Source organism: Parathielavia appendiculata (assembly GCF_033297405.1).
Source record: "Parathielavia appendiculata strain CBS 731.68 unplaced genomic scaffold N657scaffold_7, whole genome shotgun sequence".
Classification (NCBI taxonomy): domain Eukaryota; kingdom Fungi; phylum Ascomycota; class Sordariomycetes; order Sordariales; family Chaetomiaceae; genus Parathielavia; species Parathielavia appendiculata.
In genome coordinates, this window is record NW_026944226.1 from 777267 (window position 1) to 791667 (window position 14401).

Genomic DNA, 14401 nt, shown 5'->3' on the forward strand with positions numbered 1-14401 from the left:
GATGTAACATTCATCATACTGCGAGCCTACCCACGCCCCAGATACTCGTCCCGCCAGGCTGGATGAAACACGGGTTAGCTGCAAGCACCTACTGTTCGCAGACACATCACGGAGAACTTACCTCCAGGGATCAGCGCCGCAGCATACATGACCAACGAAATGGGACGCAGGTCCTCATCTGTCGACTCCTCGAGGTATCGATGCCAGAAATTCACCACCGCCTCCACGCCCCTCCTGGTCTCCTCGTCGGCCCCGTAGCACTGCAGCCCCAGGCAGGCCCCAAACTCTCGAAATGCCAGCCTCCTCGATGCATCCCTCGTCATCAGCCCTGTCTTCTTATCCAACATGGTTCTCGCCATCTCGATGCTCTGGCTCCCCAGCGCCCTCGCCCAGTCCTCGTTCTTGAAGAAGTGGCACATCCACAATCCCATGCCCAAGTCCAGCGGGTCCCGGCTGGCCTGCAACCTCCCGCCTCGGCTCATCAGCTGCTGGTAGTCGGCAATCTCCCTCCTCAGCAGACCCGGCGGACCGCGCATATCGTCTACCGTGCGCTGCAGCAGGCGGTAGACGACAAACCCCGTCGCCGCGTCAAGGTGGCCCTCGGAAGGGACGAGCACCGTTTCCATGTCGGTGGAGATCTTCCACGCCATGCGGACGGCTTCTCCATCCCTGCGGACGACAAAGTGCGGGTGGACGGCCTTGGCGAGCTGCACCGCGAGCTGGTTGTACTCTCTCTCGCCCGTCGCCACGGCCAGCCGGTTTAGGGCAAACATCCAGAGTGTGAGATAGTGGTGGTACTGGCCATCGCCATCCGCGCCGTGCGACGCGAGCTTGCCGATTCGCAACCCGCCGACGAGGGGTTCGTCGTCCGTAGCTCGGGGCAGGCGCGTGGTGCCATCGCGGGTATAGCCGAGGACATTGTGGACAGTTTCGACCAGCTGCTTGGCGAGGGTCAGGTAGATGGGCGAGGAAGTCTCCTTGGACAGGGTGATGAAGTTGACAACGCCAAAGGCATCCGTCCAGAGGTACCGGCCCCGATGGCCCCCGGCACCGGGCTTGTCCGGAGCGATCCACCTTGCGGCGGCCTCTTCCGAAAGATGTTCGAAGTTCCCGTAGACCAAGCTCATGGCCTCGGTGAAGTGGAGAATGCTTCGATTAGCCGTCATCTTCAAGGTCTTCCTCAGTGGTCTGAGGATGCTGAAAATGAAGCTCGTTTGTTGCCAGTCGTAAGATTAGTATGAGCAACTGGGGCAATTGTCGCCAGTGATGACCTAGGCTGGAAGACTGGCGTGACACATTTCGGACGTCACGATTACGATCTTTGAGTTGCCAGGTCAAAGCACGACCTGAGACCCAACGGTTCCCCAATGTTACTTACTCTCTCATTTTCCCTGTCGTCTGTCTGGAGCACGAGTCAGATCCAGCAGAAAGCAATCGCTGCGGAATGGGGTTGAATGTAGCCAGAACGGCGCTGTTGTATCGTGGAAATCCATCGCGGAGACGGCGACTCAGATATGATGCTTTACTATTCAGCAACTTTGGGTGACATGATTTGCATTGCACGTTCTGGACTCTTGCGGGTCACCCCAGATGTCGTCATTCGCTTTCTGTCAAAATGCCAAGCCACTAGTCCGCTTCTGGTTCGATAAAATCTGTGGGCCTCAGTGGATTGCTTGCTGGCCCGGACTGTCTGACGAATGTTCCAGCGGTTTCTGGAGCTTCCAACAGTGCCTCGAAACAAGTGGACTGGAGCCTTCGTTGCTGTTGTGGCTTTTACTAGCATCATCAACCCACTTTCTGGTGCCACCTCGAAGGTACAGGTAAACCGGATCACTTACTGTCGCCGACATCAGTTACAATAAATAGATTTAGACCTCGCGTCCTTTGAAACATTGTTCTTCCCCTCTTTCGTACAATTTCGCGATTGCAACGAGATACCCATCTACTGCTGAGTTGCAGAAAACGATAGTGCTACTTTCGCAGTCTGATTGAAGCCTGACGTCACCTCTCAAGCTTCAACGAGACAAAACGAAACACCTTTCTCGACTGAGCACAACAGCAACGATCACCACTATTCGAGACATTGGTCTCGCAGTCACTCGCCCACGATGAACTCGAAGATGGAGTTTACCGACAGGGCCAAAAAGGCGTTGGAAGATGCCATGGCCCTGGCCGAGCAATACGCACACTCACAGCTGCTGCCGGTGCATCTGGCCGTCGCCCTCCTCGATCCTCTACCCGACCAGAGCAAAGACCAGCAGAATGCGGCACCCGGCACTACCAGCACTCTCTTCCGACAAGTCATTGAGCGCGCTCACGGCGATCCGCAGCTCTTCGACCGCGCGCTGAAGAAGACGCTCGTCCGTCTACCGAGCCAAGACCCGCCTCCGGAACAGGTCTCGATGGCGCCCTCGTTCAACACGGTCCTGCGCAAGGCCATGGAGCTTCAGAAAGTGCAAAAAGACACTTACATCGCCGTCGACCACCTCATCACGGCTCTGGCGGACGACCACGCGATCCAAGTCGCACTCAAAGAGGCCAACATTCCCAAGCCAAAGCTCGTGCAGGAAGCCATCACGGCCATCCGCGGCACAAAGCGCGTCGACTCGCGGAACGCCGACACTGAGCAGGAGAACGAGAATCTCGCCAAGTTCACTATCGACATGACCGCCATGGCGAGGGAAGGCAAGATCGACCCAGTCATCGGCCGCGAGGAGGAGATCCGGCGCGTCATCCGCATTCTCTCGCGTCGGACCAAGAACAACCCCGTCCTCATTGGCGAGCCTGGTGTGGGTAAGACGACTGTCGTCGAAGGTCTTGCCCAGCGCATCGTCAACGCTGATGTCCCCGACAACCTGGCCGCTTGCAAGCTGCTGTCGTTGGACGTGGGCGCCCTTGTTGCAGGCAGCAAATACAGGGGTGAGTTCGAGGAGCGCATGAAGGGCGTTCTCAAGGAGATATCGGAGTCCAAGGAGATGATTGTCTTGTTTGTCGACGAGATCCACCTGCTTATGGGCGCCGGCTCATCGGGCGAGGGCGGCATGGACGCTGCCAACTTGCTCAAGCCCATGCTTGCTAGAGGTCAACTGCACTGCATCGGCGCCACCACCCTGGCTGAATACCGCAAGTACATCGAGAAAGACGCCGCCTTTGAGCGCCGTTTCCAGCAAGTTATTGTCAAGGAGCCGTCAATCCCGGAGACCATCTCCATCCTTCGTGGTCTCAAGGAGAAGTACGAGGTCCACCATGGTGTCAACATTGCCGATGCCGCCATCGTCGCCGCAGCCAACCTCGCCGCCCGGTACCTGACCCAACGGAGGCTTCCGGACTCAGCTGTCGATCTGATAGATGAGGCGGCGGCCGCCGTCCGTGTTGCGCGGGAGTCCCAGCCCGAGATTATCGACTCCCTCGAGCGCCGCCTGCGGCAGCTAAAGATTGAAATTGAGGCTCTGTCCCGCGAGAAGGACGACGCATCCAAGGCCCGTCTCGCGCAGGCAAGGCAGGACGCCGAAAACGTCGAGGAGGAGCTGAGGCCACTCCGGGAGAAGTACGAGCGGGAGCGCCAGCGCGGCAAGGATATTCAAGAAGCCAAGCTGAAGCTGGAGAACCTTCGCGTCAAGGCGGAGGAAGCGAGCAGAATGGGCGACCACAGCCGTGCAGCTGACCTCCAGTACTACGCCATCCCCGAGCAAGAGCAGGTCATCAAGCGACTCGAGAAGGAGAAGGCGGCTGCCGACGCCGCACTGAACGAACAGGGAGCCGACGCTGGCGGTTCTATGGTGACCGACATCGTTGGGCCTGATCAGATCAACGAGATTGTCGCGCGCTGGACCGGCATCCCAGTGACACGCTTGAAGACGACCGAGAAGGAGAAGCTGTTGCACATGGAGCATGCCTTGGCGAAGATCGTGGTGGGGCAGAAGGAAGCGGTCCAGTCGGTGTCCAACGCCATCCGGCTACAGCGGTCCGGCCTCAGCAACCCAAACCAGCCGCCGAGCTTCCTCTTCTGCGGCCCGTCTGGTACCGGCAAAACGCTCCTCACCAAGGCGCTGGCCGAGTTCCTGTTCGACGACCCCAAGGCCATGATCCGTTTCGACATGTCCGAGTACCAGGAGCGGCATTCGCTCAGCCGCATGATCGGTGCACCACCCGGCTACGTCGGCCACGACGCTGGCGGTCAGTTGACCGAAGCACTCCGTCGCAAGCCGTTCTCCATCCTTCTGTTTGACGAAGTTGAGAAGGCCGCCAAGGAGGTTTTGACTGTTTTGCTCCAGCTCATGGACGACGGTCGTATCACGGACGGTCAGGGCCGCATCGTCGACGCCAAGAACTGCATCGTTGTCATGACGTCCAACCTCGGCGCCGAGTACCTCGCTCGACCCAACGCTAAGGACGGCAGGATCGACCCGACAACCAAGGAGCTTGTCATGAACGCGCTGCGCAACTACTTTCTGCCCGAGTTCCTCAACCGCATCTCGTCCATCGTCATCTTCAACCGGCTGACGCGGCGCGAGATCCGCAAGATTGTGGACTTGCGCATTGCCGAGATCCAGAAGAGGCTCAACGACAATGACCGCAACGTCATCATTAAAGTGTCGGACGCCGCCAAGGACAAGCTCGGTGCCGCCGGCTACTCGCCTGCGTACGGTGCCCGGCCGCTGCAACGCTTGCTTGAGAAGGAGGTGCTCAACCGCATGGCTATCCTCATTCTGCGGGGTAACATTCGCGATGGCGAGGTGGCTAATGTCGATGTTGTTGACAGCAAGGTCACTGTCATTCCGAACCATCCCGACAGCGAGGGCGAAGATGAGGAGATGATGGTTGATGAGGACGAGGCGCTTGACGAGCTCGCGCCGGACTCGATGGATGAGGATATTTATGACTAAGGAACAGCACGGTTAACGGACGGGGTGTGTATGAAGGAGATGCGGGCTGGTTCATGATTATGATCTAATGATTTGGCGTCTGGAGCGATAGCATGGCAATGGGTTTATTTGCGGGAGTAAGGGGGGTCTGGTCTTATTGAACATAACCATGAGTGGGGTTAGAAGTAGATAGTTCTCTCAAGGCCCTTGAGCAGAAATGAAACTAGGACATATCGTCAACATGCCTTGGAGCTGTACTTGGTACAAAGCGTGTCGCGCCAGGAAAAGAGAACTCGGACAAGGGTGTTTGAAATTGGTAGAAATTGACCCACAATTTCCAGCTATCTGCATCGTCGATTGGCTTTGGCCTGGACTCCAAAATTATTCTGGTCCCCTGTCTTGAACAAGCATCACGAATCTCCGTCTTGCCGTCCCAAACCGAAGCCGCGTCGAACTTCCCGACTCCCGACCGATTGTTCTCAGGCACCAACTCTCGGTCGAACTACGAGCAGTCGGGAGGAGGTCCGCCTTGACCCTAATCCGACGACAATGAACTCTCTACGGCCGCACTCCTCGCCGCTATTGGCCCGTCTCTTCGGCACCAATGCCGCGCGGACGGTGATCGGCGCCCGGCACGCCAGCATAGAAGCAGCTGGTGCTACACCACCAGCGGCGGTACCAGTACCAGTCTCGACAGTAGAACCAACAGATGGCAAACAAAAACAGGGCATGCGGAGGCCGCGAGGCATCCCGCCCCCCGGCCACGGCGAGCGTCTCTGGGTGTACAACCACATCGTCGACCACTTCACCATCTACTCACTGACGCCGGAGCTAAGAGTCGGTTCCTTGCTTTCCTATTCCCCACCCTCCCTTTCCCCCCCATCCCAAATCCATACCAGTAAAACATCAACCAATCCCGCTGACATTTCGAATATCGCCGAATCTGCAGAGCAACAAAGCCTTCCGGCAGATGCCCTACACCGGCAAAAAACTCATCCCCGCCAAGCTCCGCAAGGACTACTGGCGGCCGATGATGGTGGTCGAGTTCGGGTCGGGGCGCGGCGACGTCGGCCGCAGCGTGTTCCACAAGCTCCGCGAGCTGCAGCGGCGGCACCAGCTCGAGTGGGACGACCCGGCGCTGCTTAACATGAGCCGGCGCGAGCGCGGCAAGGCGCTCAACGACCAGCGCGGGAACTCCGTCGCCGACCTCGCGGCTGTCTTGGCCGGGAAAGGGAAGGGGAATCGGGTTGTTCTTTCTGAGTATACTCAGACTTCTCAGGTCCAAGCTGGTGGGAAGGCAAAAGAGGGGGAGAAGAAGGGTGTGAAGACACCCGTGGAAACTGCTGAGGGTGCTGGGGGCGATGAGGTCGTGGAGGAAGGTGTGGTGGAGGTGACGTTGGATAAGAGCGAGGGTGAGGAGGCGGGCAAAAAGGTCAAGCTGTACCAGGCAACGGTGTATTGGGCAAACGAGCAGGACAAGTACTATGCTGAGTCCTGGACCGAGAATGTCACTCATGTCGTCGGCCTACCGGAGAAGGGCAAGAAGGGGAAGGAGGCGGTTGAGGCTGCTGAGGCGGTCGAAGCGGAGGCGGCGGCTGAGGCACCCAAGGCGGAGACTGCCGAGGCGGTTAAGGTTGAGTGATGGTCATCTCGACTTGGGGACTGTCAAGAGTAGTGACGGCTTGTACAAATGCTGAAATACTAGATGGGCGGACTGACGAGTATCTACCCGCTGACTTACTGTATTTGTATTATACACTGTATATCACGCATAGAAACAGCATCGATATCGGCCTGTATTGTTGGGTATCCAAGCTGATGATTCCCTGTCCTAGAGAGTGCCTATCCTGGAACTACCCCTACACCTTGATGGCAAACGACTTGAGGTACTCGTAGTCGGCCACATTGGCGTTCACGCACTCGCGAATCACCCGCTGCCCCTCGTCCCCAAATCTCTTCCGCCATTCCTCATCCTCTTCCTCCTCGGTGGGCGTTTTCTGCAGCAATCAGCACTCAGGCTGTCCTCGTTGACAACGGAAGAACTCACTTTCGGATGGGACCTCGGCCGCAGCTCGGTACTAGCGATCGCGTCCTCATGGAAGCCATCCCATTTCTTAAACGCCTCCACGGCCCGAATCTGCCCTTCCTCGTCCTCCCACTTCAGCATCCCGTCGTGGTAGTCGATGCCCACATCCTCGCAGAACGCGCGAATCACCTCGGCGGGCTTGTCGAGCAGGTCGTCGGCATCAACAACCGTAATCTTGACACCGTTTCCGGCATGATTGCCATTGACCCCGTTACTGCTGCCATCGACTGCAGTGCCGTTCTGCTGCGTCTGCTGCTGCTGCTGCCCAATGACGCCCTCCTGCAGGAGATAGTCAAACAGCCTACGGAGCTCGTCGTAGCCCGCCTCGTTGGGCATGAAGTTGTGGAAGCCGGTCTGGGCGGACAAGGGGGGGATGGTGCAGCGGTAGTACGAGGGGATGGCGCGACGCGGGTGCCGGATCAGGAAGGTGAAGTGGAACTTGCGAAGGAGAGACAGCGGAACGACGGTTGGGTTGGTGTGGGAGATCCCGTCCGGGCTGGTGCCGTCTGTGTGGGCGGTTCCGTTGGGTGCTTCAGTCGTGGTACCGGCATCGCGAAGGGAGGGGGCAATAGTCGCCGGTTGTTGGTTTGGCGGGAGGAGGTAGTGGGCAATGTCCTTGATGAAGAGCCGTTTGTCCTGCTGGCGGTTTGGTATGAGTGTTAATAGGGGTGATCTGGGCTGACTGACCTGGCTGTTGACCAGGTGCAACAAGCTATCCGCAACATCCTTGTATGTGGTGTTGGCAAAGCCGCTCTTCTTTCTGGCCGCCTCATCCTTCTCATAGCGCTCGCTTAGTCGCTCGGGACCAAAGTAGAAGGCATCTCCAAACGGCTCGTGGACACAATAGAGAATGTCTGCCCGGGTCATGAACACGCGTTCAAAAGCCGTAGAGCATGCCCTCGGGTGTGTGGCCACAAAGATTGGCTTGGACGACATGATGGGGAATATGCCGGGAACCTTTAGTCTCAATCTGCGAATTTGAGAGGAGAGATGAAGAGCAACCACGGAGTGGGATGGTGGGATAGGAAAGCGAAAGTAGGAATCAAGGTAAGGTAGAGACCAGCCTCACCACCGTGTGTTAAATACTTGCGGTCCCGGTTTGTTCGACTACAAGCGGGTTCCGCTCCAACCAACAGATGGCAGATAAGGTAAACTTTCCTTACATGCTGACGGGACTGTCATGACAGCCAGGCGATGCTCAATGATCCAAGGTGCTTTCCGCATCAGCCCCACGTCCCCGCCAAAGCCGCAGGGCCCAAGTAAGCCGCAAAAGTCCATGCGGGCCCTTCTCCGGCGTCGTACATGCGTAATTGCCAGGTAACCGAGCAAGCCAAGTCGAACCCGAATACATATGCCGGGAAGCGATCGATTAGGCACACAAATAGAAATGGCTCGCATGGCAGGGCGGACACCAAGATGTGGGTTCCAAGCGGAGCGGTTGAGGGCATGCTCTCAACGTCCTTGTTCCTGCATGCAGGGTAGAAGTGGGGGATTTTGTGCCATTGGTGAGTATGTGCGGCATACTCGCATGCCAGTGATGCGGCCAAGACACACGTGCGTGGCCAAGTCAACCTAAGTACGCGAAGCGGGATGGTTCGCAGCTGATAGGAACAGAGAAATAATACTACTGAGATTGATAGTATCGTGATCAACAAACAGGGTAGGTAGATCACAAATTCTTAGGATACGGAAGTGTGGTAATAACAACAGCACCGCAACATCTGAACATGCGGACCTGCCAAGACAGCTTTTGGTTATGACGTCATTCTCCATTTCGTACCACGGGTGACTTGGAGCTCTTGGCATTGCCGCGCCAGGCCCTGCTCTGCACCGATCCAGATTTTGGTCCCGTACTTCGTAGGTGTACACAGTAGTAGCCTTAGGGGCCTGCGCAGCAATGCCAAGAGCCCCCGAGTCCTCCTTACCACTCACAGGTAATATGTACACTTCGAAGCTCTGGCTCCTGGCGGCAGTGCCCTCACAAGCTCGGACCAAACGGCCAAACAAACAAAAGAGGCCTGAAAAAGGAGACAGGATCGTGCCTCACCCTTATAATTCCATCATTGTCGTCACTTTCAACACCAACTTGTCAGGTCGGATCACTTAACCGAGCGGCTTAAGATGAAGGACCTCGTCGCGTATGGCATCGCGGGGATGGTCCTTGATAGCTCAACCGACACGGTCGTCAAGGCTTCCCTAGACGGCGAGTGGTCCGAAGAGATGACTAGAGAGTGACAGATATACGAGCGGTTCATTCAGCGCGGCGGCCATAAGGGCATCCTTTGCTATCACGGAACATTTGACTCTGGAATCCTACTAGAACATGCTTCGCATGGCAACATCCGATCCTACCTCGATAACCACCCGCCGATGAGAAGAGAAAGATACAGTGGCTCTTACAAGGTTGCGGAAGCTCTTGACTTTGTCCTCCAATGTGGCGTTATCCACGGAGACGTCAACGGGTTCAACGTGCTGCTCGAAGGCGCCTTGATGCGAAACTTGCGGATTTCGCCGGGTCTTTTCTCGACGGCTTTCCCATTCTCATTGAGGTGACGGCGAGTCACGAATATCCTGGCTCGCTAATGTCTGTCAAGGCTGACATCTTTTCGCCGAGGTCCACACTCTATGAAGTGATGATTGAGTCGTCCGTACGCAGGATTGTCTGACGGGATGATAATTGACCATTATGCAAAGGGGAAGTTTTCTGAAACCGAGTCGCCAGGAGTTGTTGGCAGCATCATCACAAAGTGTTGGCGGGAAGAATACGCAGAATGCAAACCGGTTGTTCACGAATAAAAGGTGCGGTTCTCTCTATTTCGTGGACCATCTCCATGACTGACATATCAGAAGCCGCTCGGCAGAGCCTCCTCACCTAGAGCGTTGACAGCATTCGCCCTTCCATATACACACCCGCCAACGCCGCACTTGTTCTTGCCGCTGTTGTCGTTGTCGCCGCCTCGGTTCTTGTCAAGCTCAGGTCATCCAGGCTTCACCAACTGTCATAAGCAGAGCGAACTTACCTGCGCTGGACAGGCTTTCACGAGAGGCACTTCGGACAAGCTCCATGCTTAGTACTTGTTCCAAGAGTGATCACGTTGCCGCTCAAGTCCTCGGCGGGTGTGGGATCGGTACAACACATCAATCGTAGGTACTTCCTTTTTGAAATGACATGTTTTGGATCCGCAGTACACACTCGGGGTTTTGGTTTCTGGTCAAGGTAAGGTACTTGCACATGGCTGCCTGTTAAGATCAGGGCAGAGAGACTCCTTTATTGCTGGGGGATTCGCGGCGACAAGGGGAGCGACGAAGGTTTCAGCATCATCTTGGTCCATTGAGTTTCGTTGGAATATGATGATCTTCATACAACCGGGAGTTTGAGCATGAAAATGCGCAGCACAAAGCCTTGTTGGCCGCAATTGCTGCGGCCTGCTCTGTGGTTGCAATTGTATCGTACCAACGAGCTCATCCTCAAGCATGTCATTGGCGGCGCGTCAGGCAGACACCGTCCTGTCAACATGAAACTCTCGCGCTGTTCAGCGACATTGCCCGATTACGTCACTGCGCCCAGTACACAAGCTTTCCCGCCAATCCTCTGGCACCAATTGCCCTCCGAAAACCGTTCACACTTGCCTGAATTGGGCTGCTTACGAGTTGTTGGGCAATTGGCAATATCGCAGTCAAAATTGAAGGCACAAAATAACGTCCATAGGAAAGGATGGCAACCTTCACCCTCGCCCGCGCCCTCACCCAGACCACTACCCGGCGATTGCCCTCCCGCCTCCGACATGCCGCCCTCCCACTTGGCGTCGGCCTCACTACAGGGCTGGTTGCAGCCCATCACCAACGGCCGATGCAGTTCGACTCTGTCCCTGTAACGACAGGAACATCTCAGACACGCTCTTTGGCGAGCGGGCAGAACCCCAAAAAGAACGAGGAGCTTCTCGACGCTGAGACGATTAAGCAGTTCTCTGGTGGCAGTTTATCAGGTAGTTTCACTCTGGCTCTGCAGTATCTCCTTGCTGTTGAAAAGTTGTGTTGTTAATGTGTGAAATATGCAGGGTTTGTCGCTGGGCTGTTAGTGAGCGTCTTCTCCAAGACGCTGGTGCTGTTGGCGGGGATAGGGATGGTGATTATCCAGGTTCGTCTGCCGTCGAAATATCCCATCTTGGAGTCCTGTTTCTCTGTCATGCTATATACACCACGATCTCTATCCAGCCGCTATTCATGAACCCGTCCTGAGCCTCTCAGAGTCAAAACAACACAATCGGTCGCTGACAAGGGCCCCAGGTGGCCGCCCGCAACGGGATGGACCTCGTCTCGTACTTCAAGCTCAAAGAGCGCGCCAGCAAGTCGCGCATCTTGGCCATGCTGAACCGGCACACAGCCTTCAAGCTCGCTTTCGCCATCTCCTTCGCGCTGTCAGCCTTCATGTCCTTCTAGGGCTCGCAAAACAGCCAGACTCCCCAACATAGACCAAGAGCCAGAAAATGATAAATAGCCCGCACAGTACCTATCGAATCAATTCCCTGTTCAAAACGGCCGCGTCTCCCTATCCAACCAAGCCTTCGTCAATGAACCCTCCTCAAACCGCCCCTCCATCCTCTTCCTAATCTCCTCATTACTCCTATTCAACCAGTCCTTCTCGTCCTGCGTAAGCAAGCTCTCGTCAATCAGATTCCGGCAGTACGGCACCATGGTGACGTGTTCGAACCCCAAAAACGGCTTGTCGCCAAATGAGTGCTCCGTTTTGACCTCGCGCACAAGCGCCAAGTTCTCGATGCGGATGCCGTACGCACCGTCCTCGTAATAGCCGGGCTCGATAGACAGGACGTTGCCGGCGGCCAGCGCCACGTCGGCGTACTGTTTGCGCGTGCCGATGCCGATGGGACCTTCGTGCACGTTGAGGTACGACCCCACGCCGTGGCCTGTGCCGTGGCGGTAATCAAGGCCTTGTTTCTTGGGAGGGGGTCAGTTGCCTTCGGTCTCGAAGAGTGAGTGGTTGGTTATGGCTTACCCAGAGAAACTGCCGGGCCAGGCAGTCAACGGCAAAGCCCGTCGTGCCCTTTGGGAAGACGGCTGTGTCGAGGGCGATATTGCCCTTCAGGACGAGCGTGTAGGCCTTCTTTTCTGCGGCCGAGGGGGTGCCGAAATGCAGGGTCCTGGTGGTGTCGGTCGTGCCATCTAGATACTGAGCCCCCGAATCGCACAGGAAGATAGAGTTGGGGTCAATGGTGGCGCAGTTGCCCCTTTCTGGCTTGTAGTGAATGACCGCAGCGCTGGGTAGCATAAGCAAATGAGAGTCACATCGTACTTTTGAAAAGAACTCACTTTGGCCCGGTCGACGAGATCGTGTCAAAAGACAGCCCGACGAAGTCCTGCTGCTTCTTCCGGAACTCTTCGAGTTTGTCGGCGGCGGCCACCTCGTCAATGACGGCCTTCTTGTCGATGAGCTGGTCTTCCAACCAAGCAAAAAACTCGATCAGCGCTGCGCCGTCCCGGATGTGGCATTGCCTCATGCCCTCCAGCTCCGTATCATTTTTGACAGCCTTGGCATCGCCAACCGGGCTTCTGACTTCTTCGACAAACTTGTCCCCGCCGAGGGCCAGCTTGAGCGCCCACGAGCCCTTGTTGGAGACTAGGTACTTCTTGGGCGGCTCAGATGCGCCCTTGGACTCGGCGACGCTGGCCAGGGCATTGGCATCTTTGAACAAGGTATCATACGGCTTGACGGAAACCTTGTTCTGGTCCAAATAACTTCGGCACTCGTCGCTCAACTTAGAGTCATCCACGTACAGCGTCGCGGAATTCTGGGTCACAATGGCGTACGAGAAGAAGACTGGGTTGTAAGTGATGTCGCTGCCGCGGAGGTTGAAGAGCCAGGCGATCTCATCCAGCATCGACAGAACAAAACCGGCAGCCTTCTTCTTCTCCAGCTCCCTGCGGAGGTCGGCAAGCTTGGTGGCAGTGTCCTTGCCGGAGTATTTCTCGGGCAGAAGCACTATAGGATTGGAGGAGCGGGCTGGCCTGTTGTCGCCCCAGACCTGGTCTATCAGGTTCTCGTCGACAGCCTTGAGGCCGGCGCCGCCGCTCTTCTTGACGCTTGCGTCCAGCTTTTCGGCAACGGAGCTTGCGATCAGGGCGGGATCGACGCCCACGGTCTTGTCGCCGGCGGACTCCTCGGCTGTCCATTCCTGCCAAGTGGGCACATCCTGCATGCCCGTCTTGAGGAGCAGCCAGTTTCCGTCCAGCTGCTTGCTGGCCTGGTTAAAGTAGCGTCCGTCGGTGGCGAGGGCGGCCTTGTCCTGTGTGACGACAACCGTTCCTGCAGAGCCTGTAAAGCCCGAAATGAAAGCGCGGCGGGCATCACATGCGGCGATGTACTCGGAGGCATGGCTGTCTTCGGATGGGACGACTGCGGGGTACTCTGTTAGCTTCCGGCAGGGACATAGACGAAGGAATTGGGTTACCTTACCATAGATGTCGACTCCCTTCTCCTTCATCAGCGATCGCAGAGCGGCCAGGCGGGCCGTGGTGTTGATGGTCTCCATTTCTTCGACGAAGGGTGCCCCAGTGGCTTGGGTCAAGAGCCTCCGTGTCGTTCGGAATGCAGCGATGGCAGAGGATGGTTGACAAGACCGCGACACGGACAGGGGAATCGAGCAGGGTCGCAGCAGGGAGGAGACTCTCGAGCTATGCCGTGGCCATATATGCCGCATGGGTTACCCTCGAGACGGTTGGACCGAACAGCGTCGGCCCTCAGCAAGTAAGAAAGCAGGACAGGACGGTGCGTCCTGCAATGGCGCGGGTATTCAAGGTTGAGGTCGCAATACAGGTGTGACCCCACTAAGGTTGCGTCCACAACAGCAATGCTGCCCGCCAAATCAGGCAACTACCAGGTAGCTGGCTGGGGGCTTATCCTGGGCTTAATTCTCTGGCTGTTCTTCTTTCCCCGACACCTAAAGTAAGGTGCTCTACTTTACCTTCAGTAACCATAACACTAAGACTACCTTATGTACCTTAACCTACGCTCCAGCTTTCTTTGTTCTTGGGTTGCGGCAACAAAGTTATCGAAGTATTAATGTTAAGGTAATGTATTGGAGCCCAGCATGCCACAGAAGCGCTACGGAAGCCCAGGGTCTTGAATAACTGCATGAACATGCGACTGTAGTGACACCCCGCTGTGAGTCCCTGCAGCGGGCCATCCACTGCCTGTGACTTATGAGCGTCAGAGCGAAGCACCTATGTGTCGTACAATTACAATGTCGCTTTCTGTCTTCTGTTGTTTATTTTCTTAGGTCTGTAATGTCACAGTAACACGCTGGCTGACTTTGTTAGTGTCAAGCCTGCTGTAGCTAGAAGTATCCCACATTTACTGCATGTTGGCCTCTGATAGAACCTGAAGCATATCGATGCCTACAGTTTGAATGTAACTTACCTGGTACGATACAGA

At 56.3% G+C, this 14401-nt stretch overlaps 7 protein-coding genes across 7 annotated transcripts; 4 read left to right on the plus strand and 3 right to left on the minus strand.

Annotated features, from left to right (window-relative positions):
* Nucleotides 1-48: 48 nt before the first annotated feature.
* Nucleotides 49-1548, minus strand: N657DRAFT_645995 (uncharacterized protein). The gene has a single exon (XM_062793042.1). It carries the CDS (start codon nucleotides 1164-1166, stop codon nucleotides 75-77), a length of 1092 nt encoding a protein of 363 aa, XP_062647016.1. The 5' UTR covers nucleotides 1167-1548; the 3' UTR covers nucleotides 49-74.
* Nucleotides 1549-1714: 166 nt separating this feature from the next.
* N657DRAFT_645996 (heat shock protein HSP98) lies at nucleotides 1715-5167 on the plus strand. Its single transcript, XM_062793043.1, has one exon. It carries the CDS (start codon nucleotides 2163-2165, stop codon nucleotides 4884-4886), a length of 2724 nt encoding a protein of 907 aa, XP_062647017.1. The 5' UTR covers nucleotides 1715-2162; the 3' UTR covers nucleotides 4887-5167.
* A 440-nt stretch (nucleotides 5168-5607) lies between these two features.
* N657DRAFT_645997 (uncharacterized protein) lies at nucleotides 5608-6672 on the plus strand. The gene has a single exon (XM_062793044.1). It carries the CDS (start codon nucleotides 5899-5901, stop codon nucleotides 6505-6507), a length of 609 nt encoding a protein of 202 aa, XP_062647018.1. The 5' UTR covers nucleotides 5608-5898; the 3' UTR covers nucleotides 6508-6672.
* A 52-nt stretch (nucleotides 6673-6724) lies between these two features.
* Nucleotides 6725-7887, minus strand: N657DRAFT_573815 (uncharacterized protein; the record flags this gene model as incomplete). The annotated part of the gene is made up of 3 exons (XM_062788990.1): nucleotides 6725-6862; nucleotides 6913-7590; nucleotides 7639-7887. 3 exons carry the CDS (start codon nucleotides 7885-7887, stop codon nucleotides 6725-6727), a joined length of 1065 nt encoding a protein of 354 aa, XP_062647019.1.
* Nucleotides 7888-8841: 954 nt separating this feature from the next.
* Nucleotides 8842-10099, plus strand: N657DRAFT_664296 (uncharacterized protein). The gene is made up of 4 exons (XM_062795230.1): nucleotides 8842-9135; nucleotides 9190-9466; nucleotides 9608-9750; nucleotides 9802-10099. The coding sequence occupies exons 1-3, from the start codon at nucleotides 9073-9075 to the stop codon at nucleotides 9745-9747; spliced, it is 480 nt and encodes a 159-aa protein (XP_062647020.1). The 5' UTR covers nucleotides 8842-9072; the 3' UTR covers nucleotides 9748-9750; nucleotides 9802-10099.
* N657DRAFT_453524 (uncharacterized protein) lies at nucleotides 10003-10941 on the plus strand. The gene has a single exon (XM_062787459.1). It carries the CDS (start codon nucleotides 10332-10334, stop codon nucleotides 10824-10826), a length of 495 nt encoding a protein of 164 aa, XP_062647021.1. The 5' UTR covers nucleotides 10003-10331; the 3' UTR covers nucleotides 10827-10941.
* A 293-nt stretch (nucleotides 10942-11234) lies between these two features.
* On the minus strand, nucleotides 11235-13756 carry N657DRAFT_645999 (Creatinase/aminopeptidase). Its single transcript, XM_062793045.1, has 4 exons — nucleotides 13424-13756; nucleotides 12280-13363; nucleotides 11966-12227; nucleotides 11235-11907 (listed from the first exon to the last, which is right to left on the minus strand). Exons 1-4 carry the CDS (start codon nucleotides 13497-13499, stop codon nucleotides 11482-11484), a joined length of 1848 nt encoding a protein of 615 aa, XP_062647022.1. The 5' UTR covers nucleotides 13500-13756; the 3' UTR covers nucleotides 11235-11481.
* Nucleotides 13757-14401: the final 645 nt, after the last annotated feature.

What these genes read in the sequence shown, in the direction of transcription:
- N657DRAFT_645995 (XM_062793042.1), bottom strand. Translation starts at nt 1,166, where the DNA reads ATGACGGCTAATCGAAGCATTCTCCACTTCACCGAGGCCATGAGCTTG.
- N657DRAFT_645996 (XM_062793043.1), top strand. Translation starts at nt 2,163, where the DNA reads ATGGCCCTGGCCGAGCAATACGCACACTCACAGCTGCTGCCGGTGCAT.
- N657DRAFT_645997 (XM_062793044.1), top strand. Translation starts at nt 5,899, where the DNA reads ATGGTGGTCGAGTTCGGGTCGGGGCGCGGCGACGTCGGCCGCAGCGTG.
- N657DRAFT_664296 (XM_062795230.1), top strand. Translation starts at nt 9,073, where the DNA reads ATGAAGGACCTCGTCGCGTATGGCATCGCGGGGATGGTCCTTGATAGC. An exon ending in ATAGCTCAACCGACACGGTC is followed by an intron (nt 9,136 to 9,189) that starts GTCAAGGCTTCC and finishes AGAGAGTGACAG; the next exon opens with ATATACGAGCGGTTCATTCA. An exon ending in AAACTTGCGGATTTCGCCGG is followed by an intron (nt 9,467 to 9,607) that starts GTCTTTTCTCGA and finishes GTCCGTACGCAG; the next exon opens with GATTGTCTGACGGGATGATA.
- N657DRAFT_453524 (XM_062787459.1), top strand. Translation starts at nt 10,332, where the DNA reads ATGAAAATGCGCAGCACAAAGCCTTGTTGGCCGCAATTGCTGCGGCCT.
- N657DRAFT_645999 (XM_062793045.1), bottom strand. Translation starts at nt 13,499, where the DNA reads ATGGAGACCATCAACACCACGGCCCGCCTGGCCGCTCTGCGATCGCTG. An exon ending in ATCTCGTCGACCGGGCCAAA is followed by an intron (nt 12,228 to 12,279) that starts GTGAGTTCTTTT and finishes TATGCTACCCAG; the next exon opens with CGCTGCGGTCATTCACTACA. An exon ending in TGGCCCGGCAGTTTCTCTGG is followed by an intron (nt 11,908 to 11,965) that starts GTAAGCCATAAC and finishes CCCCCTCCCAAG; the next exon opens with AAACAAGGCCTTGATTACCG.